Consider the following 24,646-nt stretch of genomic DNA (forward strand, 5'->3'; position numbering starts at 1 on the left):
ATTAAGTACAACACAGCACCTCAAGTCATGTACAACTATACTTAACATAATATATGATTGAGATATTTAGGAAAAAACTATGTTGTTAAAGAAATATCTCTGCTTGCATGAATCCATTAGCAATTATGTCCCTGATTGAGTCTGTAATACCAACATGTTTCAAGCAGACCACCATAGTCCCTGTGCCCAAGAACACAAAGGCAACCTGCCTAAATGACTACAGACCCGTAGCACTCAAGTCCATAGCCACGAAGTGCTTTGAAAGGTTGGTAATGGCTCACATCAACACCATTACCGCAGAAACCCTAGACCCACTCCAATTTTCATACCGGCCCAACAGATCCACAGATGATGCAATCTCTATTGCACTCCACACTGCCCTTTCCCACCTGGACAAAAGGAACACTTATGTGAGAATGCTATTCAATGACTACAGCTCAGCGTTCAACACCATAGTGCCCTCAAAGCTCATCAATAAGCTAAGGATCCTGGGACTAAACACCACCCTCTGCAACTGGATCCTGGACTTCCTGACAGGCCACCCCCAGGTGGTGAGGGTAGGTAGCAACACATCTGCCACGCTGATCCTCAACACTGGAGCTCCACAGGGGTGCGTGCTCAGTCCCCTCCTGTACTCCTTGTTCACCCACGACTGCAGGGCCAGGCACGACTCGAACACCATCACTAAGTTAGCAGACAACACAACAGTGGTAGGCCTGATCACCGACAACGACAAGACAGCCTATAGGGAGGAGGTCAGAGACCTGGCCGGGTGGTGCCAGAATAACAACCTATCCCTCAACGTAATCAAGACTAAGGAGATGATTGTGGACGACAGGAAAAGGAGGACCGAGCACGCCCCCATCGACAGGGCTGTAGTGGAGCAGGTTGAGAGCTTCAAGTTCCTTGGTGTCCACATCAACAACAAACTAGAATGGTCCAAACACACCAAGACAGTCATGAAGAGGGCACGACAAAGCCTATTCCCCCTCAGGAAACTAAAAAGATTTGGCATGGGTCCTGAGATCCTCAAAAGGTTCTACAGCTGCAACATCGAGAGCATCCTCACTGGTTGCATCACTGCCTGGTACGGCAATTGCTCGGCCTCTGACCGCAAATCACTACAGCGGGTAGTGCGTACGGCCCAGTACATCACTGGGGTTAAGCTACCTGCCATCCAGGACCTCTACACCAGGCGGTGTCAGAGAAAAGCCCTAAAAATTGTCAAAGACCCCAGCCATAGACTGTTCTCTCTACTACCGCATGGCAAGCGGTACGGGAGTGCCAAGTCTAGGACAAAAAGGCTTCTCAACAGTTTTTACCCCCAAGCAATAAGATTCCTGAACAGGTAATCAAATGGCTACCCGGACTATTTGCATTGTGTGCCCCCCCCAACCCTCTTTTTACGCTGCTGCTACTCTGTTTATCATATATGCATAGTCACTTAAACTATACATTCATGTACATACTACCTCAATTGGGCCGACCAACCAGTGCTCCCGCACATTGGCTAACCGGGACACCTACCAACCCCTCTTTTACGCTACTGCTACTCTCCGATCATCATATATGCATAGTCACTTTAACCATATATACATGTACATACTACCTCAATCAGCCTGACTAACCAGTGACTATGTAGCCTTGCTACTTTTATAGCCTCTACTGTATATAGCCAGTCTTTTTACTGTCGTTTTATTTCATTACTTACCTATTGTTCACCTAATACCTTTTTTGCACTATTGGTTAGAGCTTGTAAGTAAGTATTCGGCGCACGTGACAAATAAACTTTGATTTGATTTGGAATTATTTTAGATTTTACTCAAAACTGGGTCTATTCTCTAGACACCCAAAGCTCTTGTGCTGATTGTTAGTTTTATTTAAATGTATCAGGCTTATTTGAATGTTCTGTCAACTTACAGGAGCTCCTTGTTCCTTTCTCCTTCTGTCGTCTTCCTGTGGGCGCCGCAGCTGTTTCTTGGACAGGTCTTGGAACCCGTCTAGACTAGGACCCCCAGAATCCCCCTCAACTGGAAGAAACACGTGTGCCACATTAAATCAGTCATCTGGCCCACCAGGTTGAGACCCCTGGTTTAGAATTAATTTGAGCCTTGCTTAATTGACTCAAAGTATGTGTTACTATGAAGTTGGTGCCTGGCATACTCACTGGGGTAGCTGTTGAGGTCGTACTGAGACAGTGGTTTGGCCAGGTCTCCCTTCACAGACCTGGGCTTCAGCTCCTTGTCCAGCTTCTTCCCCGAGGGTTCGTTGGCCTTGTGGCCCTCCTCAGACTGCTCAACATTGTAGACTGGGCCTGACTCCTCTGGGCTCCTGCTGGAATCAGGGAGAGACATTCCATGAGTCAGGTGTTACCACTTAAAACATATTATTGTGTGAAAGTGTTGCTAAGGTTTGTTTTTAGAAACTCCAGTATATTGATGTCTTGAGAATGTTTTGAAACAATTAAGTCAAGACAAAACAATATCAACAGTTTTGATGAACGTTCTCACATCAAGGTTGCATAAGCCAAAGTTAGCACAGTACTCACCTCTTATGGTTGGAGGACCCTCCATTCTGCCAGCCGTCGTTCCTGTTACAGGAGGGCAGAGCGTTAGGGTTCTCTGAAGAGCGTGTCATCTTGTTCCCATCCACCTCACCCTTCCTGTTCTGCCGGTCCACCAGGGGGCGCTGGCTGGAGAAACTCCTCTTGGCCAGCTCCCTCTTCTCTCCAGACCCAGGATCTCCGTGGCCTGAGTCTGAGTGCACATCTCCCCCGTGGGCCTGCTGCTGCTGCCCTCCACCACGCTTCTCCCTCCAGTCGCTGAAGTCGCTGTTCTCTGAGCCAGTCTCCCAGTCCTCCGCCTGGCCGTGCTGACCACCGGACCTACCACCCCCTCCGGAGTAGTGGCCACTGGACCAGCCGTCCTCTTTACCTCCCTCCTTGGAGCGGCTCGGCCAGGGGTTCGCGAATCCTTCTGATCCGTTGATGTACTCATCGCTGGTCCACTGGCCGCTGCCGGGCTCCCTCTCTTGACGTAGTCGGCGGAAACGCGGGGGCTTGTCCTGGCGCGGCGGCCTCCGTCTTCTCAACGGCTGTTGTCCAGGGTTGTCGCTGTCGATGTAGTACTCGCCCTCCCCGCTGCGGTCCTCAGCGCCGTTCTCCATGAAGGAACCGGTAGAGCCAGTAAACTTGGGGGTGTATTTGAGGGGCTCACGCTCTGCAGGTGGTCTCCTGGAATAGGTCTCGGTGCCCAAGCCGTAGCCGTTCTCCTGCATGGGCCCACCGCCACTGCCAAACTGAGTCCCCCGCCCCCTCCAGGTGGAGATGTCTCTGGAGCCATTGTTGAACCCTCGGCTGGTGTTGTAGCCCCTGCCAGTATCGAGTCTGGGAGGCAGCGAGCGGCCGAAGCCTCCGAACCCCCTGCTGCTGGCTTTGGCCTTGTCGCGGGCGTCACTGGCCGCCTGTTCTTCCGTGTACACCTTGTTGGACCTCCAAGAGTCTCGGTCCGCCTTCCTGGTCTCTCCCTGCTCTGGGTAGCTGCCACCCTCTCCGTTTTCAGAGCCCTTCTGGCGTCGCCGCTTGGGCAGCTCCTCGTACTCTGAGGTCTCGCTCAGAGTCTCGCTGACGTTGCGCCTCCTCGGCTTCCCCCTCTGCAGGTCCTCCACCTTGACAAAGTCCCTGGGCAGTCCTCTGCCTCTGCCTGGTCTCTGGGTTCCAGCGGCGTCTCTGCTGTTGATATTGTTGTTGTAGCCTCCTCTGGGGTTCTCTCGGCCTCCCCGGCCACCACGGTCTCCTCTGGAACTGAACTCCCTGAAGCCGCCACGGCTCCGACCTCTACCCGTTCCCCTGGCTCCGGCAAAGGCCTGCTCCTCATCGATGAAGATCCAGTTGTTGCGTCGTGGTGCACCAGGCTCCCTGCTCTCCTGGCTGTCTCTGGAGGACTGGCTCTTTCCGCTGTCCCAGCTGTTCTCCTTCGGCAAATCCTCACTGTGGGTACTGGCTGGCCGCTCTATTTTAGCAGGAGCTGGTGGTTGTTGCTTCTCTTCTGGCTGCTTCTCGATAGCAGGCGAGGCCGAGCGTCTGTTACTTACTAGGGGTTGGTTGTCTTTCTTCAGGTCATATACGTTGGTGAGCACCTCCTTTTCCAAGCGGTAAGGGACTACCTTCTCCTCAGCCTCCACTTTGGGCTTCTCGTTCTCCTTGTCCTCCACTTTGAGGGCCTTTAGCACAGGCTTCTTGATGGGACCGGTCCTACGGGTCAGGGTCCTACCGCCAGTCTCAGAGGGCTGGCTTACACTGCTGGCAGGGGAGCTGGAGCCAGGATCAGACCACTGGTTCTGACCACCAACACCAACTTCCTTCTTCTGGCCTCCATCTCGCCTATGGAAGTCTGAGTCAAAAACCTTTTCCTTGGAGGTGTCGAAAACTTCATCACAGGGTTCAGTGCCGTCCTTCAGGTACCTGTCTTTGGGCTCCTGTTTGGGGTAGTCGCTGTCTGCATGCGGCTGCTGGGGCCGGCTCGGGGCTGAGGAGAGCAGGCCTTGGTCGTGCGGGTGGTGATCCCTGTCGGGATCTTTGCTCTGGTGGTAGGCCTGATGGGAGAGGTCACCAGATGGGTGGTCTAGGCACTCGTTGCCACTCTCTTCGTACAAGTCCTGCTGGGAACATGTCCTGTCACTCCGGTCGTCTGGCTGGCTCCTGTCTGAGCTCTCGTGCTGTCTCTGGTAGGGTGGGGTGAAACTGCGAGGGGGGTAGCCATCTTGGTTCCACACGGGGTAGGGCTCGGTGGAGGGGGCCCTCCTCTCCTGATGCATGCTGGGATGGCAGCCATCGTCAGAGGCGGACCCTGGGCTGTTCAGGTGGTCTGGCTGCATCATCGATTTCATCATTCCTACGCAAACACAGAGGTGGTATTCTACAGTTAGAGATGATACAGATGCAGGATTATTTGGAGATCCATATCAATCTATAAAGTTTGACAATGATGTCACTAAACTAAAAAAGTGAATTAAGAAATGAAATCAGGAAATTCATCATTCCCTTTAGTAAAACAATACTATTTTCTCAGGTCTCACCTGAAGAGTGGACAGCGTTGGGGTAGTAGTCCACAGGGGAGCGGCCCTGGGCCATGCGGGGGTCCAAGAAAGGGGGCATCATCATCCAGCGGGGGTCGAAGCCCAGCATGTGTGGGGGGTAGTACCCCCTCGGGGGGTGGCTGGAGCCAGAGGGGGCGGGGTGGCCAGACTGCTGCTGCTGCCAGTGCTGCATTTTATACACTTGGTCCTGAGAGGTGGAGGGACGACAGAGCATGAACCCATTATGTTCACACACTGGTACAATTATTCTCCTCACATTAAAAAAAGTGACCAAATGCATTTAAAGAAGTGTACTATATGCAGCGAGTGGTTATTTCCTGTTTTGTCAATTGCCCATTGCTGTGCATCCACCACAGATCTCATTAAAACACTACACAACAGAATAAAACAAAACACACCCGTTGGCCCCCTTCATAATACCCAACGATCGTTGTTACGGAAAACACCTGCTCCTGTGAACTCTGACGGGCCTTTCTCAAGCCGCTAATCCGCCCAGGAATTAGGGAGGGGATAAGGATTTTTGGGGCTGGAGGGAAGGGGCTGCTGGGAAAGCATTAGATGGCGTCGGCCGGTCGGCTCACCTGCTGCTGCTTTTGGAAGCGGGGCGGGAGGGGCTTGGAGGCCTGGTGGTTTGTGTAGTCGGGCAGGGGAGAAGTGGGATCAGCCCCGCCATCGTCCTCAATGCGGTAGGGGGCGAAGCCCAAGGTGCCCTCTTCCCTGTAGTCCTGCTGGCCGGGGGAGTGCTCCAAGGGACACTCAGTGTCTGGGACAGGAGAGGAGAGGGTTATAATCCTACTTTTACATAGCTACCCATGTTTCCAGTGTTGCCATGTTTGCAGTTTTCAAGCCAAATTGGACTACTTTGAAAACGGTGTCGCGGGTGAAAATGTATTTGTCACGGGTGGCAGGTTTTTGGGCTACTTCTAAATTGTACAGCGGCCACCATGGTATTTCTCTTAAAAAATATATACATTTCACTGTGACCTGCTGCTGCTGACTATCAGGCAGTGAGCAAGCTGTTATTGAGTGAGTGAATGGTGGAGAGGGGGAGGGCCGAAGGGTTGTGTGTGTGTTGAGAGCACAGGTTGAGAGAGTGCTGCAGCAGAGGCAGTTGAGTCACGGAGACAGCAGCATGCGCACACGTCATGACAACTTTTTACCAGTTGTAGATTGGTCATTACGGAGACGACCTTTTCCATAAAACCTTCTAACGCGCTAAAACTGATATAACAGCGACAAAGCATTAGAAAACTACTTCAGGAGCACTAGAGCTCTTTGGATAAATTCACCCAGGAGGTGGTTTAAAGTAGACTGCATTCTAATGTCAACTAATCTTATGTCCTAAGAACAGCCTTTAGCCTATACCACACCTCCTCTGGCCTTATTGCTTAATCATAGCAGTCAAAACAAGTTAAATCGACATCCATTGATGGAAAATGATCTGGAGAGATTAATAAGGGCAATTCATATTTTCCCTTGCAATATGTTCTTAAATTCGCAATAATTATTTTGATGGAAAACCGAAATTTGCTTCTTAACCTACATCATTAAAAATGACATCGATATTCCTTCTTAATTCGCTCAATAACATTATGGGGAAAGGGTTTATTGGATAAATTTGGCAACTCTCGTGGCAAACATTTTTGGGGGCCTAGTTTTCAGGCCTTGTGGGCAGGTTCAGATACCATTGGGCTAGAAATTTTAGTTAGACCTGGCAACCCTGTATGTTTCCTACAAGTCATTCAGTAATAGCCATTCAGTAAAATGCTCAATTTCAACGGTAAGTGCACACTATGACTGAGAATTGCAAGTTAGTATTTTCAACTGATCAATCTGAATAAAAAAATGTTTACTAAACAAACACTAATGGTGGTTTGGTGTTACCTTTCGTGCCATATTGCCAGCTCTCCTGGTGGGTTTTGCTCTCTCTCCCAGGAGACAGTGCTGCCTCCTTGCTCTCTGCATCCTTCACTCCATCCTCAGACCTTGACAACTGTCTCTCCGTCTTCCCAAACCTCTCGTCTAGCCTCTTGAGCTTCTCGGCGCAGGCGGCGAGTCTCTCCTCACGGGCGCGTCTCTCCTCCTCCTCCCTGCGCCGACGAGCTCTCTCCACTGCCTCCGAGAGTTCCGGTGATACAAACTTGGCCCGGGCAGGGCCCTGGCGCTCCTCCTGGTCGTCCAGGGGTTCACCCTGGTGGGCCATGCCAGGCCCGGAGCTCTTCTGCTGGGCCTAGAGACGCCACAGAGGAGGGTTCGGGTGTTAATGTGGGGACTACATGGGTTGTGTACAATGGACTTAAGACACACGCATTTAAATGTGACTCAATTGTTCTCTTCCTACAGGTGTATGTACTCTTTATGCTTTAACCTCTTTGGGGTAGGTGCTACCGTCTACCGTTACCGTCCCACCTGGCCAACATCCAGTGAAATTGCAGAGCGCCAAATTCAAAAACAGAAATACTCATTATAAAAATTCATAAGTGTTATACATCGATTTGTTATACATACAAGTGTTATACATCGATTTAAAGATTAACTTCTTGTTAATCCAACCACGGTCTCAGATTTCAAAAAGGCTTTACGGCAAAAACATACCATGCGATTATTTGAGAACAGCGCCCATTAGACAAATCATTACAAACAGTTACCAGCCAAGTAGAGGAGTTACACAAGTCAGAAATAGCGATAAAATTAATCACTTACCTTTGATGACCTTCATATGGTTGCACTCACAAGACTCCCATTTACTCAATAAAATGTTTGTTTTGTTCGATAAAGTCCCTGTTAATATCCAAAAAACCTTCAGTAATCCACAGGCTCAAACGCAGTCACAACATGCAGACGAAAAATCCAAATAGTATCCGTAAAGTTCGTAGAAACATGTCAAACGATGTCTATAATCAATCCTCAGGTTGTTTTTAGCCGAAATAATTTATAATATTTCAACCGGACAATAACGTTGTCAATATAAAAGGTAAACAAGAAAGGCGCACTCTCAGTCGAGCGCATGAAAAACCTCTGGGACACTGTAGGGTCCACTCATTCAGAGTAGTCCTACTCTCTCATTTTTCAGAATACAAGCATGAAACAATTTCTTAAGACTGTTGACATCTAGTGGAAGCCATAGGAAGTGAGTCAATTTGAGTCCTAAATCAATGGATACTGTAATGGCATTCAATAGAAAACTACAGACATTAAAAAATCCCACTTCCTGCCAAATTAGTTCTGTTATACTCACAGACATTATTTTAACAGTTTTGGAAACTATAGTGTTTTCTATCCAAATCTACCAATTATATGCATATCCTAGCTTCTGGGCCTGAGTAGCAGGCAGTTTACTTTGGGCACGCTTTTCATCCGGAAGTGAAAATAGTGCCCCCTACCCTAGTGAAGTTAATCCAGCCGCTTTGTCAGATTTCAAAAAGGCTTTACGGCGAAAGCACACCATGCGATTATCTGAGGACAACGCCCCGCGTACAAAAGCATTACATACATTTTCCAACCAAGCAGTGAAAGTCAGAAATAGCAATAAAATAAATCACTTACCCTTGAATATCTTCCTCTGTTTGCAATCCAAAGGGTCCCAGCTACATCACAAATGGTCCTTCTTTATATCCCAAAAAGTCAGTTTAGTTGGTGCGCTTGACTCAGTAATCCACCGGTTTCCCTCGTTCAAAATGCATACAAATTAATCCCAAAAGTGACCAATAAACTTTGTCCAAACAAGTCAAACAACGTTTCTAATCAATCCTCAGGTACCCTAATATGTAAATAAACGAATCAAATTTAAGACGGAGAATAGTATGTTCATTACCGAGATAAATAACAAAGTGCGCGCCCTCATCCATGTGAGCCACAACACTACAGCCAAAATGGGAGCCACTTACAAAAACGACAAATTCTAGCTAATTTTTCAATAAACAAGCCTGAAACTCTTTCTAAAGACTGTTGACATCTGCTGGAAGCCCTAGGAACTGCAATCTGGGAGGTATTTCTTTTATATTCCCATAGACAGCCATTATAATGAGTCGTGAGCTCAAAAAAATAATTCCGGATGAATTCTCCTCGGGTTTTCGCCTGCCAAATCAGTTCTGTTATACTCAGACATTATTTTAACAGTTTAAAAACTTTCTATCCAATAATAACCAATTAAATGCATATCCTAGCTTCTGGGCCTGAGTAACAGGCAGTTTACTTTGGGCACCTCAGTCATCCAAACACTGCCCCCTACCCCGAAGAAGTTAATGCCTAAACATTAGTTAATCTTAGTGACCTCCACCATATCTCCATATGTGCTTCTGCATTTTTACCCTGGAAGTTGTAATTAAACATTCACTTTTTAAATCACTACAAGGCGATTTGTTGAGTCTTATTTCAATCAAGGGTTATTGATAATAGTCATGTGCATTGTCTGAAGACTTCATGACCACTGATAGGTGAAATGACTGGACAGGCTTCTGCCATATTTCTTTAAACTCAAAACTTCAGAGATCAGTGGTATTGAAGGATAGGGGAACAAGGCAAGGGTAGCAGTCTGAGGCATAGTGGACTCAGGTACGACCTTACCTGTGGTTCTCCAGAGGGGAACCTGCTGTTGGTCTTCCTGTGGGCCATCTGCTCCTGGAAGGCCAGGTAAGCCTCCTCCTCAGGGCCCTCCTGGGGGTACGCCCCCTCTCCTGAGCTCAGCGACAACTGGTGCTCGCGACGCTGGTTCTCCCATTCAGCCCTGGGTCAGAGATAGAGCTCACAATCAGTCACTGCTACAAGGTCACTGCTCTTAAAACTATAGAAATAACACCAACAATATTCTATTCACCACATCTTGTTCTTTTCGGCGTGCTCCTCCTCATCGTCACTGAACTTGAGTTTCTCGCCATAATCCACTTCTTCATGGATACCTGGAATGGTAAGAGAGCAACATTTTTATCAAGGTCAATCTAGTTCCGCTGCGGCACATGCACAGAAATGCTGTTTCGGTCTTTGTATGATGCGATAACAGAAAGCCCCCCCACCTGCCCAGCCGTCTTCACAGTCGTTGTCCAGCTCGTCCAGATCCTTCAGGTCCTCTGGGTTGATGATGGCCGGACGAGGGGGTCTGTCACCGGGCCGACGGATGGGTCTGGAGGAGGGGTTGCGAGAGGGCCCACGGATGAAGCGGTTTTCTTCTCTCCTAACCTCACCACTACAAGGAGAATAGGAACATGGGGAGGTGAGAGATCTGCGATTATTTTTGCAAAGAAAACAAAAGAATTCACAGAATCTTCAATTGTATTATCCATTTAATCTTTCATTATTTTAACTGAGCATCGCTTCCAGACAGTAGGCATATGCAGGTGACAACTTACTTGACAGGCTCTTGGTTGATGTTGGGGTAGGGCTGTCTGAAGGTGGGCCGGTTGTCAAAGCGAACTGGGGCGACCACAGTGACAGGGCCAGTGTGTTCAGCAGTGCCGGGAGCATCACGAGTCTCTTTGGTGCACATCTGAAAACCAATAGACAAAAAGTGTACAGTCAGAACAGAACCTTGCATTAAGGTGTCAAAGTGTAGTAAATTAAGAGTAGTATTGTGCTACTTACGAAGGCAGGCAGCATGTCGTGGTAGGTGGTGGTGGTGGTAGGGTGGTGGAGCTGGTGATGGTTCAGGGCAGGGGGGGTGGGCCTGCGGAGGGGCTGGGCAGGGCGCAGAGAGGGCTCCTTGGGCTCTAGGACTAGAGGGGCGCTGACAATGGTGGCAGGGGTGGGACTGATCATAGAGGCAGAGAGGGCGGCAGAGGGAGGAAGAGGTGGAGGGGGGCTCCCAGTCTCAGCTACGCCGCTGGCCTTGCCCTCGGAATCTGAGGGCAGGCCTGCTGGCAGGGATGAGGGCACAAGGTTCCTCCCACCACCCTCCCTCCAACTTGTCACATCTGGAAAGACAAGAGGAAAACGAAATTGAGAAAACAAGCCTGTGTCTAAGGAGTTAGAAGGTGAAATTGCAGTGTATTCAGTTTTTTAAAGTATGTGCACAATATTTTCCCACGGCACTTATTAGCAACTATGCTGTGAGGCTGCTCCACTATTCATAATTTAAAGGCATGTGGATTCCTTTTGAACTGGAGTACATGTTTGTGCCACCACAGCTATGTCCATGGGACTCACTCTGGGGGCGGAGGCTTGGTCCGGGCCCATACGACGGATCGAAGGCGCTTCTTTCCTTGCCAGCCTTGTCCTGTTCCCCAGCAGCCTTCAGTGTTGGAAATTCCTCGTGAGAGAAGGGCTGCAGTCGGTTTGAAGCCCTTAAACCTGATGTCGCAATGGAAACAAGAGGCACAGCTGTCAGTCACAGCAGAGTCAAAAGAAACGGAGGCTGATGGAAAATCATGAGGTGGAGGCATGCAGTAAATTGACACGTCTGATAGCACCTCCATCAATGTTGACCAAAGAGACAAAGTGATTTTGAACAGTCGAGTTTTCCATTCCAACTTACCATCTAGTTCTACGGCCTTTCCATTTAGCTGGGCCCATTGCTTTGGTCCACCTGTGTTTGTGCTCTGTGGAAATTGTATTAATTAAAGAGATTTCAGTCTTGGAGGTGTGTTTCCTGACCAATTTTGCGTTCGGTTTGGAAGCCTATTTCACTTCCTTAAAACCCCCAGAATGATTTGAAGATTACTCGAGTTATCTGTAATGAATTTTGACGTTTTGACCGAGTATGTTTTAGTTGCTCAATTTTACATCTAAGGTATTTCGCAAGTAAAAAAAAATGCGCAATATGTGTAAACAGTCGGAGCTGCTAGTCTAATCATCTATGCTATTGATTAGAGAGCAATCACCGCAGCTCTTCACCCCATGTTAGTGGGCAAATAGACATCAAAACCCAACCTTCATTTACCTAGTATGACGAACGGATGTTACAAACGTTTTAGACAAGATTGACTTTGACTAAAATTATCCTATTTACACTTTGTAGTCAATTTTGACACTAGAATAACTTTCAGACTCATATCGATGCCAAATAGGCCATTTTCAAAGGGATTCATTGCTTCTTAAAGGCAGTCACTCTAAGAAAAAATAAGAAAAAAACAACCACAATTCAAAGTGAAACAGAAAGATGTAGATGACAAAAATTAAGAGGACAAACCAACCTCCTGACTGGCTACCGGTGTGGGCTTCTGGAGATTGGAGACAGATTTCTGCAAAGCCAGCTGTGGCTGCAACTCCGGCAGCTGTGCTGTTGATGCAATGGAACTGAGGGAGGAGAGAGAGAGGGAACCGTCACTCCAGAGATAGACTACATACATATACATCTTGATACAGACATGCAATACTGCGCACAGTTTCACTTTTACACATTACAGAACTTGGACACTTGTAACCCAGCTATAAACTCTTGATGAATTTACCCCAGCCAAACAGTGAAGAATTAGACATAAATAGTACTCCCACTCTGTTCTTTCTCACTTGCCAGGCAACATAACACAAACCAACTCACTTTTCTGTTATCAAATGACTACATTTTAGTAATTGAGCCAGAGGCTCTTATCCAGAGCGACTTACAGTAGTGAGTGCATACATTTTTCTTACTTTTCATACAGGTGCCTCACTCATGGAAATCGAACCACAACCCTGGCATTGCAAGCGCCATGCTCTATCAACTGAGCCACATGGGACCAGTGTGAAAAATGTCCTGCCTGCTATGCAAATAACACTAAAATTTAGCAACATGAATGCTGGTTTTATAAATGCCATATGTTTGGTGTTCAATCAACATTGCCATATACTCACTGTATGTTAGCTCCTCAGTCTTCCTGCGCCCACTCCTCCAGCCACCCACAGACTCACACACACTAAACAGAGTGGTCACTTCCCACCAATCAACTCCCACACAGACAGCTCTACAGCCTGCATGTGAGCTAACCTTGAGGTAGCAAACACGAACGCCTCTCAAGTCTGTGACACAAGGCTATCTTTCCTGCAGCTGTACATGGGGCTAATGCCTTGATCACACCTAGTGTCGTTGCGTAAAATGGATGCAGCATCATCTGGATGTGTGTGCAACAAAAGTTCAAAATTCAACTTCTGCTACCATTTCTGTCAAGCCGTTTACGCATACAGTTTGACGCATACGTTTGATAAATCAAACGTATGCACCACACAGAACGCACTGCAACTGCCTCTGCAAGTCAAACGCAGCGTTCCATTGGAAATGAATGTACTTCTGGTGTACTAAAATCCAATGACGCTGTCTGTGTGATCGAGACGTACACTACCGTTCAAAAGTTTGGGGTCACTGAGAAATGTCCTTGTTTTTTAAAGAAAAGCACATTTTTTGTCCATTACAATAACATCAAATTGATCAGAAATACAGTGTAGACATTGTTAATGTTGTAAATGACTATTGTAGCTGGAAATGGCAGATTTTTTAAAATGGAATATCTACTTAGGCGTACAGAGGCCCATTATCAGCAACCATCACTCCTGTGTTCCAATGGCACGTTGTGTTAGCTAATCCAAGTTTATAATTTTAAAAGGCTAATTGATCATTAGAAATCCCTTTTGCAATTATGTTAGCACAGCTGAAAACTGTTGTCCTGATTAAAGAAGCAATACAATTGGCCTTTAGACTAGTTGAGTATCTGGAGCATCAGCATTTGGGGGTTTGATTACAGGCTCAAAATGACCAGAAACAAATATTCTTGTTCTGTTCTGAGAAATGAAGGCTATGGCGAGATATTGCCACGAAACTGAAGATCTCGTACACCGCTGTGTACTACTCCCTTCACAAAACAGCGCAAACTGGCTCTAACCAGAATAGACAGAGGAGTGGGAGGCCCCGGTGCACAACTGAGCAAGAGGACAAGTACATTAGTGTCTAGTTTGAGAAACAGACACCTCACAAGTCCTCAACTGGCAGCTTCATTAAATAGTACCAGGTGAACAAATACCCATTTCTTTGCTCACCAATGCCTCCATCACCCATTCTTGCATCATCCAATGTTACCCTTTGGTTGTGTAAAAGATGACTCGTTCCCTCAAAATACAAAACCTATTGAATTCATTTAACATATTGCATCATGGCAAAACATTAATCCAAGAGTGCATCTCAATAGTCTATAGCGGCATCCTTTCCTCATCTCCACTAATTAATCTGGAATGACCTGTAAAAAATGATTACATCACAGAATTTAATGCACATCACTTGTCAGTTTTCAGATCAGTGAGACGACACAGCCATTTTAAAGTACTGAGACTATAAATCATTAGGCCGCTGTTAGCCAACTTCTATTTCTCCCTGGAACTTAATTGAATCAATAGCACTGATTGACCAGTGTTCACTCAATTGGTTTCTTCAATCTACATCAGATGCTGATTGAAATGGCAAGATTGCGGTGTGTACGGATTTTCAATCTTCAAGAAACAGAGTTGGGTATAAATGCATTCATCTGTTATCCAGACCACCTTTCCCAGTGTCCGTCCCGGGCTCTCTCACCTACCTCTTTTGATCGGTTTGTTCCTGTGTGTTTGCCCATCCTGTTCCGTCTTTGGGCACAATAATCACGTTGGGATCGTTTCCTTTGTTCTCTGACTTCAGGCTCGGCAGGTGAGCAGGTGGGGGCATGCGCCGGGCTGCGGCCACTTTGCCAAGACTCTGTAAGCCATGTCGCGGAACTGCTGGGAGGAAGAGGGGGAGTGAGCGGACACAGACGGAGGGAAGGAGAGAAGTGTGAATAAAGCACTTTGCAAACTTTATGTATTGGTCAAGCTTCATGGGCCATTTAAATCCTTAAAGCCATGCACATAGGAGTTGAACACAGAAGTACTTGAGAAAGAATGGACAATGACTTACCTGCGGTTTTCTGAGTTTCTATAGACTTTCCCTTGTACTTATCAAATAGGCTGAGTGATGAATACTTGCTTTTCCCATCCTTGGACTTGGTTATTTGCCCCAAACGATCGGACATTGCGATGTAATGTCATCGAGTATGAAAATGTTTCTATGCGCCTCTTCTTGTGCCTTCTTTTTCTGCAGAGAGAATAGAGGATACAATGTTATCTAACAAACTACAGCAGCTTAGAATTGGAAAGGAATATCCAATCTATTCTACAGCGTGACGGAAATTAATTACATTTCCCAAATGCAACGTTTAAAGGAGCCCCAAACTCATTGCTAAACAAAAACCAAGGCCTTCGAGCAAACTACACATTCCACAGCAAAGGCTAAATGCGTCAATCTCTTTAGCTAGACTGCTTGTACGTCTGGCAAGGGAAAAGACTGAGAACAGTCATTGATCAAAACAACATTGGGGGGCTAAATATTCACATAAAACATTTTGATGAAATGGTCAGTCAGGCACATGCAAATACACATGACCAGTTCTGCGTAGTTTTAAGTACATAATATCTAGGGTGGTCTGGAAAGCATCACTCTTCACAATCACGCAGCAGTGCACACACAAATACTTAAATGGGGTTTATAGCCATAACAACAGGGCAGTAGAGGATGCAGTCTACCACTTTGATGGTTCAAAGCAACAACGTTCAAAGACAGCAAAGATGAGGGCCACTAGGAGTATGGAAGACTGCCAGACAGTATTTTAGTTGTGAGTAGTGGTAAAACTGAACAAATGCAGATGGTTCCACATAGTACAGGTATGGAAAATATGTCCAAATAATACTCTTCTGAAATCCTCCTTTCCTTCAAGACAACTGGTGTGAGAGAAGTGGAAAATTAAATAGGAATGCCAATGCCATAGTCCTGCTTAAATAGGGGTGTTAAGGGAAAGGAGTTAAGGATAGGAAACCAGTTGTAACCACAGACACAGCCAGGATCACAGTGGACTTCAGAGAGACTACTGCTCTAGAGAGCTGCTCCTGGGCTTTCAGCGTATAGAGTAAACAACTATTCATAGATGGCATGACACGACCAAGTGATGGAGGTGCAATTGTTATGAACGTTCTGAAGCCGCCCTCCATCGGCAGCGCCATAGTGGTGCCCTAAAGTGGTGATAAGCCCAGTCATTCTGGATGGAGGCTAACTACAGTTTAAACTAAATTGCACTATAAAATCGAAATGTTATTTGTCACATGCTCCGAATACAACAGGAGTAGGTAGACCTTACCGTGAAACGCTTACTTACAAGCCCTTAACCAACAAAGCAGTTCAAGAAAGAGCGAAGAAAATATATTTTAAAAATAAAAAAAGTATCAAAATAATAACGAGGCTATATACAGGGGGTACACGTTAATCGAGGTAATTTGTACATGCGGTATGGGTAATGCATAGCTAGTGGGTAGCAACATTGTAAAAACAAATGGAAGGGAGGGTGTCAATGTAAATAGTCCGGGTGGCCATTTGATTAATTGTTCAGCAGTCTTATTGCTTGGGGGTAGAAGCTGTTCAGGAGCCTTTTGGTCCTAGACTTGGTGATCTGGTACCGCTTGCCGTGCGGTAGCAGAGAGAACAGTCTATTACTTGGGTGACTTGAGTCTGACAATTTTATGGGCCTTCCTCTGACATTATAATATCTGGAAATACGATGACATTTTTAAAATTAGTCAAATATTTAGTAGGAAACAACTTTGCCAGCATTATCATGTCGTCAAACTTACAGATGGTAATGCTGTAGCTAGCAAAGTTCGTAAAAAATAGCTAGCAATGCTAAAGTTAGCTAGCTAAAACCCAGTGGCCTCCAATCTTAGCTAGCTAGCTAACATTATGCTGCATATAAAGTCAATCTGGGGAAATCAAAATGATGACAAAGGGTTTTCCTACAAATTATTTGCCTCCTTTTGAATGTCACTCTCATTTCCAAGTCAATTTAATGCACTTTTGCATAAGTCCAAAACAAACTTTCAAAACAATAGTGACAAAACATGCAACCCATGAATAGAATTGTGCAGTCACGCAATCTAGGCCTACTCATTAACAGACTGAATTACTGGAGCTAATTTAACAAAACCCTACTGTGATGAGGCCTATTGCAATTTGTGATTTAGAAATAGTGTTCTCTGATGTGAAAGAACATGCATCTACAAAAATGGATACAGGTTAACCTGCTGATACTGATCTGACTGAAGAACCAGACATTGATGCCACCACTTAGAAATTTGAATAGAGTACGCCTACATTCAAGCCGCTTCAGGTTCCAGCCTTCAAATTGAAAGGTTGCCTGGGGTACCTCCACTGAGTATCGAGTTTATTATTAGTAACGATACTATAATTGGTAGAATGGATGTGCCAATTCAAAGTGATAATCAGCCAATGGATGCATATTGCATAATCTCTCAGAAAGTGAATACAGTGCTCAGAGCACTGCATTTCTGCTGATACCGTCCTTGCATTCAATGACATTGCAGAAATATATATAAAAAAATATGTCTGCTCTACTCTCTGCTTTTCTACATAAAACCCCAATATCCCTTCCTAGTCCATTGATGCGGATTCAAAAATGAACATGACATCAACCAGACATATTTCGGCTTATCGCCTGAGACTGCTAGTATTTCAAATGCAATCAAGATAAAGAGTTCATCTGTTCAACTGAAAACTCGTTAATGACATTCAATTGAATGACACGAATAGTGCATCTGACTATTGCTAGAAGACTTTGAAATGCTAGACAGTTTGACAGACATCCATCAACCAAATTGAGTCAACCATGCCAGTGATCCTTTCAAATCTCAGCCAGTGTAAATTTCAAGAATCATATCAATGTAGGATCGCTAGCCTACATCAGAGATACTGTATATCATGACTATGTTCTTGTCGCCGCCCTAACAATGGGAGTCATTGTCCCAAAGGCGGGTGGTCTGCTTATTGGGTACAGATTGACGGGAGTGAACCCTATCTCTTCGCCTCTTCCTCTCTGCCTACATGCAGCCGGACATTTCAATAGCCACTAGCTGTTGTTTGTACCCTGATGTTCTAGCTAGCTACAGGGTCTTCAGAAAGTATTTCACACCCCTTGTCTTTTTCCACATTTTGTTGCGTTAATCCATTTTAAATGGACTAAATTGAGATTGTGTCACTGGACTACACACAATACCCCATAATGTCAAAATGGAATTGTTGTTGTTAATAAGTTGCATAGTGTTAAACACCACTATTGCACACTATTGTTGAATGACTACATCATCTCTGTACCTCACACATACAAGGTCCCTCAGTCGAGCAGTGAATTTCAAAGAATTTTCAAAGATTCAACTACAAAAATCAGGGAGGTTTTCCAATGCCTCACAAATAAGGGCACCTATAGTAGATTGTGCAATTAATTAAAGCAATAAAAATATATTTCAAAGTCAAAGAACTACAAATCCTATATAGCCTATTCTTGGCTATTTACATTGTTTTGTTCACAAGCTAGGTTGTTTTTCAAATGTTTGAGTTTCAACTGCTAGGGAAGAGAATACAACACTGCTAGTAGTCAGACAATCACACAGGCACAAACATGACTCAAGACACGTTACCACCGGAAGCTCAACATTTTTGTCTCATCCGTGATATTTTGGTTAAATACCTCTTAGTAGTAATAATACATTATTGTTTTACAAACATTACAAAATAATCATCCATTTTTTGGTGATTAGTTGGTGTACGCTTGGCGGGAAAAAATATATTTCTACCTGCCACAGTGGCTTGTGGACCAAAAAGTCAAGCTGGCGTACAAAACCTAAAGTAAAACACGCAAAAACAAAACTTAAGAACGGAAAGCATAGAAATAACACACATAGAAGAGATCTACAGCTTCTTAGACTTGCTTTAAAAAGAGAATTACAGATCGATAACTCCATTTCTATGTGAATATTGGTCGGGTCACAGAAAATTTACATATTACAGGTTTTTAAACAGTTGAAGTTCATAAATAAGCATACGCAGATTAAAACACCTGCTTTTATGAGAAATCTTTTAAAATATTAGGACATGTAACAAGGATGCAAACTGCAGAGAGCCCAAAAAGGTGACACTTTTTTGGCACTGAATTAAGCAAAAAAAAAATCCCTGCAACGGGGAAAGGCAGTTTTTGACAACAAAGAATATGATCTACATGATCAGTCTTTGTGTGTAAAATAAAAAGTGCTTCATGTGAACCTAACTCACAGCTAAAAAATGTAAAGAAAGCAATCTAATGTTATTTGTTGCCTAGACTTTACAGCAAATGATACTCAAGTCTTGAGGGAAAAAAACAATACACAATTATTGCAATTAGCCATGACAGCCTTTATAATAGAATGCTTGTGACCACACACATAAATATTGCACTTGGGAAAAAAACATCTTAAAGTAGAAATAGAATGAAACAAACAGGCATTCTATTTTTGCTCTATTATAGTGGCCTCTATAGACGTCGATCAAGAGCGCAAGACTACATATGTGGGGACGTGCTGCTGTAAATGGCAAGCTGCCTTTCCAGAGCGCATGCTGATGCTGTAACTAGTAAATTGGTTGTCTCGTCTTTCTTCAGTCGCGTGCTGCGCTGCATTCTGTTGTTATGTAAACGATTGGCTGCACACCCTCTCCCAAACTTGTCTCATCGGATCCACACAAATCACGTAGGTCACCTATTTTGGATTCAAAATGGCGAATTTCACCAAAAGTTGACAAGTTTGCATCCCTGATTTAAACAGCTTAAATAGGAGTTCCAGTGGTGTATGTGATCTGTGCATGTGGCAGCACCCTCGTATACACGAAGTGAGTTTCGGGAAAAACAATGCATCTTAGAAATAGTTCACATAAAAACTTCATATGTCCGAACATAGAATCAAACAGCATAACCAAAAATATCAAAATCAAATGAAATTTTATTGGTCACATACAAATATTTAGCAGATTGCGGGTTTAGCGAAATGATTGTGTTCCTAGCTACAACAGTGCAGTTGTACTTAACAATTCACAAAAAAACACACAAATCTAAAAGTAAGCTTGGGATAAAGAAATATATACATATTACATTGAGCAATGTCGGAGTGGCATTGACTAAAATACAGTAGACTATAATACAGTTTATACATAAGCGATGAGTAAAGCAGTATGTAAAAATGATTTTTTTATTTCACCTTTATTTAACCAGGTAGGCTAGTTGAGAACAAGTTCTCATTTGCAACTGCGACCTGGCCAAGATAAAGCATAGCAGTGTGAACAGACAACAACACAGAGTTACACATGGAGTAAACAATAAACAAGTCAATAACATGGTAGAAAAAAAAGAGAATCTATATACAATGTGTGCAAAAGGCATGAGGTAGGCAATAAATCGAATAATTACAATTTAGCAGATTAACACTGGAGTGATAAATCATCAGATGATCATGTGCAAGAAGAGATACTGGTGTGCAAAAGAGCAGAAAAGTAAATAAATAAAAGCAGTATGGGGGGTGAGGTTGGTAAATTGGGTGGGTAGTTTACAGATGGACTATGTACAGCTGCAGCGATCGGTTAGCTGCTCGGATAGCAGATTTTTAAAGTTGTTGAGGGAGATAAAAGTCTCCAACTTCAGAGATTTTTGCAATTCGTTCCAGTCGCAGGCAGCAGAGAACTGGAAGGAAAGGCGTCCAAATGAGGTTTTAGCTTTAGGGATGATCAGTGAGATACACCTGCTGGAGCGCGTGCTGCGGGTGGGTGTAGCCATCGTGACCAGTGAACTGAGATAAGGCGGCACTTTACCTAGCATAGCCTTGTAGATGACCTGGAGCCAGTGGGTCTGACGACGAACATGTAGCGAGGGCCAGCCGACTAGGGCATACAGGTCGCAGTGGTGGGTCGTATAAGGTGCTTTAGTAACAAAACGGATGGCACTGTGATAAACTGCATCCAGTTTGCTGAGTAGAGTATTGGAAGCTATTTTGTAGATGACATCGCCGAAGTCGAGGATCGGTAGGATAGTCAGTTTTACTAGGGTAAGTTTGGCGGCGTGAGTGAAGGAGGCTTTGTTGCGGAATAGAAAGCCGACTCTAGATTTGATTTTGGATTGGAGATGTTTGATATGAGTCTGGAAGGAGAGTTTGCAGTCTAGCCAGACACCTAGGTACTTGTAGATGTCCACATATTCTAGGTCGGAACCGTCCAGGGTGGTGATGCTAGTCGGGCGTGCGGGTGCAGGCAGCGAACGGTTGAAAAGCATGCATTTGGTTTTACTAGCGTTTAAGAGCAGTTGGAGGCCACGGAAGGAGTGTTGTATGGCATTGAAGCTCGTTTGGAGGTTAGATAGCACAGTGTCCAAGGAAGGGCCGGAAGTATACAGAATGGTGTCGTCTGCGTAGAGGTGGATCAGGGAATCGCCCGCAGCAAGAGCAACATCATTGATGTATACAGAGAAAAGAGTCGGCCCGAGAATTGAACCCTGTGGTACCCCCATAGAGACTGCCAGAGGACCGGACAACATGCCCTCCGATTTGACACACTGAACTCTGTCTGCAAAGTAGTTGGTGAACCAGGCAAGGCAGTCATTAGAAAAACCGAGGCTACTGAGTCTGCCGATAAGAATATGGTGATTGACAGAGTCGAAAGCCTTGGCCAGGTCGATGAAGACGGCTGCACAGTAATGTCTTTTATCGATGGCGGTTATGATATCGTTTAGTACCTTGAGCGTGGCTGAGGTGCACCCGTGACCGGCTCGGAAACCGGATTGCACAGCGGAGAAGGTACGGTGGGATTCGAGATGGTCAGTGATCTGTTTGTTGACTTGGCTTTCGAAGACCTTAGATAGGCAGGGCAGGATGGATATAGGTCTGTAACAGTTTGGGTCCAGGGTGTCTCCCCCTTTGAAGAGGGGGATGACCGCGGCAGCTTTCCAATCCTTGGGGATCTCAGATGATACGAAGGAGAGGTTGAACAGGCTGGTAATAGGGGGTGCGACAATGGCGGCGGACAGTTTCAGAAATAGGGGGTCCAGATTGTCAAGCCCAGCTGATTTGTATGGGTCCAGGTTTTCCAGCTCTTTCAGAACATCTGCTATCTGGATATGGGTAAAGGAGAAGCTGGGGAGGCTTGGGCGAGTAGCAGCGGGGGGGGCGGGGCTGTTGGCCAAGGTTGGAGTCGCCAGGAGGAAGGCATGGCCAGCCATTGAGAAATGTTTGTTGAAGTTTTCGATTATCACGGACTTATCAGTGGTGACCGTGTTACCTAGCCTCAGTGCAGTGGGCAGCTGGGAGGAGGTGCTCTTGTTTTCCATGGACTTTACAGTATCCCAGAACTTTTTGGAGTTAGAGCTACAGGATGCAAATTTCTGCTTGAAAAAGCTGGCCTTTGCTTTCCTGACTGACTGCGTGTATTGGTTCCTGACTTCCCTGAACAGTTGCATATCGCGGGGGCTATTCGATGCTATTGCAGTTCGCCACAGGATGTTTTTGTGCTGGTCGAGGGCAGTCAGGTCTGGAGTGAACCAAGGGCTATATCTGTTCTTGGTTCTGCATTTTTTGAACGGAGCATGCTTGTCTAATATGGTGAGGAAGTAACTTTTAAAGAATGACCAGGCATCCTCAACTGACGGGATGAGGTCAAAAGATTAAAGTGACTAGTGTTCCATTATTAAAGTGACCAGTGATTCAGAGTAATATATATATAGGGCAGCAGCCTTTAAGGTGCAGGGTTGCGTAACCGGGTGGAAGCCGGCTAGTGATGGCTATTTAAGTCTGATGGCCTTGAGATAAACAGCTTCTATCAGTCCCTCAATCCTAGCTTTGATGCACCTGTACTTACCTCGCCTTCTGGGTGATAGCAGGGTGAACAGGCCGTGGCTTGGGTGGTTGATGTACTTGATGCTTTTTGGCCTTCCTGTGACATCGGGTGCTGTAGGTGTCTTGGAGTGCAGACCGCACCACCCTCTGGAGAGCCCTGCGGTTGCGGGTGGTGCAGTTGTCGTACCAGGCGGTGATACAGCCCGACAGGATGCTCTCAATTGTGCATCTGTAAAAGTTTGAGGGTTTTAGGTGCCAAGCCAAATTTCTTCAGCCTCCTGAGGTTGAAGAGGCGCTCTTGTGCCTTCTTCACCACACTGTCTGTGTGGGTGGACCATTTCAGATCATCGGTGATGTGTACGCCGAGGAACTTGAAGCTTTCCACCTTCTCCACTGCAGTCCCGTCGAAGTGGATAGGGGTGTGCTCCCACCGCATTTAACCTCTCTAGGCTAGGTGGAACGACCAACATCCAGTGAAAGTGCAGGGCGCCAAATTCAAACTACAGAATTGTAAATATTTAACATTCTTGAAAATACACATGCAATATGTCAAAATAAAGTTGAACTTCTTGTTAATCCAGCCACGGTGTCAGATTTCAAAAAGGCTTTACGGCGAAAGCAAACCATGCGATTATCTGAGGACAGCACCCCATCAAACAAACACAGACAATCATATTTCATCCCGCCAGGCGCAACACAAAACTCAGAAATAACGATATAATTCATGCCTTACCTTTGAAGAGCTTCTTCTGTTGGCACTCCAATATGTTCCATAAACATCACAAATGGTCATTTTGTTCGATTAATTTTGTCGTTATATCTCCAAAATGTCAATTTATTTGGCGCGTTTGATCCAAAAAAACACCGGTTCCAACTCGCGCAACTTGACTATAAAATATCTAATAAGTTACCTGTAATCTTTGTCCAAACATTTCAAACAACTTTCGGTATTTTTTTAACGTAAATAATCTATAAAATTTAAGAGGGGATAAACTGCGTTCAATAGCGGATAAAAACAAAGTGGAGCTAGCTTTCAGGTCGCGCGCCCCAACCACAACAGTACACTAGACTCGACCCTCGTTCTGAACAGCCCTACTTCTTCATTACACAAAGGAAAAACATCAACCAATTTCTAAAAACTGTTAACATCTAGTGGAAGCGACAGGAACTGCAAGCAAGACCCTTAGAAATCTAGATCCACATAGTGTTTACGGTGTTTCTGTCACCTCAAAAAAAGAAAATCCTGGATGGTTTGTCCTCGGGGTTTCGCCTGCCAAATAAGTTCTGTTATACTCAGACATCATTCAAACAGTTTTAGAAACGTCAGTGTTTTCTATCCAAATCTAATAATAATATGCATAGCCTAACTTCTGGGCCTGAGTAGCAGGCAGTTTACTTTGGGCACGCTTTTCATCCGGACGTGAAAATACCGCGCCCTAGCCTAGAGAGGTTAACTACGTCAAATTGCCTGGGACTATGGGCGAATACAAACAGTGTAGTCATTCCCTCCGTAAGTCAATCAAACAGGCAAAACGTCAGTACAGAGACAAAGTGGAATCACAATTCAATGGCTCAGACACAAGACCCAGGGCCTGAGTGGCAGGGTCTACAGACAATCATGGATTACAAAGGGAAAACCACCCACGTCGCGGACACCAACGTCTTGCTCCTGGACAAACTAAACACCTTTGCCCGCTTTGAGGATAACACAGTGCCACCGGCGTGTCCCGCTCCCAAGGACTGCGTGCTCTTATTCTCCGTGGTCGACGTGAGTAAGAGATTAAGCGTGTTAACCCTTGCAAGGCTGCAGGCCAAGATGGCATCCCTAGCCGCGGCCTGAGCATGCGCAGACCAGCTGGAGTGTTTACGGACATTCAATCTCTCCCTATCCCAATCT

The 24,646-nt window shown here is 45.4% G+C and overlaps 1 protein-coding gene across 11 annotated transcripts in view; it reads right to left on the reverse strand.

Annotated features, from left to right (window-relative positions):
• Positions 1-24,646, reverse strand: part of prrc2b (proline-rich coiled-coil 2B) — a 40,773-nt gene that overhangs the window by 12,951 nt on the left and 3,176 nt on the right. For 8 of the 11 annotated variants that reach the window (XR_011668781.1, XM_071350593.1, XM_071350595.1 and 5 more), the window contains exons 2-17: positions 14,924-15,100; positions 14,571-14,748; positions 12,222-12,324; positions 11,564-11,627; positions 11,236-11,379; positions 10,675-11,003; positions 10,443-10,579; positions 10,110-10,279; positions 9,914-9,995; positions 9,664-9,823; positions 6,982-7,327; positions 5,679-5,860; positions 5,077-5,284; positions 2,549-4,892; positions 2,168-2,334; positions 1,921-2,030 (exon numbers count right to left, since the gene is read on the reverse strand). Coding sequence is in view for 10 of the 11 variants with exons in the window: in XM_071350593.1 (XP_071206694.1) it covers positions 1,921-2,030; positions 2,168-2,334; positions 2,549-4,892; positions 5,077-5,284; positions 5,679-5,860; positions 6,982-7,327; positions 9,664-9,823; positions 9,914-9,995; positions 10,110-10,279; positions 10,443-10,579; positions 10,675-11,003; positions 11,236-11,379; positions 11,564-11,627; positions 12,222-12,324; positions 14,571-14,748; positions 14,924-15,038 (4,839 nt within the window). In the remaining variant the exon portion in view is untranslated. The remainder of the gene's footprint in view (positions 1-1,920; positions 2,031-2,167; positions 2,335-2,548; positions 4,893-5,076; positions 5,285-5,678; positions 5,861-6,981; positions 7,328-9,663; positions 9,824-9,913; positions 9,996-10,109; positions 10,280-10,442; positions 10,580-10,674; positions 11,004-11,235; positions 11,380-11,563; positions 11,628-12,221; positions 12,325-14,570; positions 14,749-14,923; positions 15,101-24,646) is intronic. The other 3 variants (XM_071350596.1, XM_071350592.1, XM_071350591.1) reach the window with 2 other exon arrangements.

Source organism: Salvelinus alpinus, chromosome 18 (assembly GCF_045679555.1).
Source record: "Salvelinus alpinus chromosome 18, SLU_Salpinus.1, whole genome shotgun sequence".
Classification (NCBI taxonomy): Eukaryota; Metazoa; Chordata; class Actinopteri; order Salmoniformes; family Salmonidae; genus Salvelinus; species Salvelinus alpinus.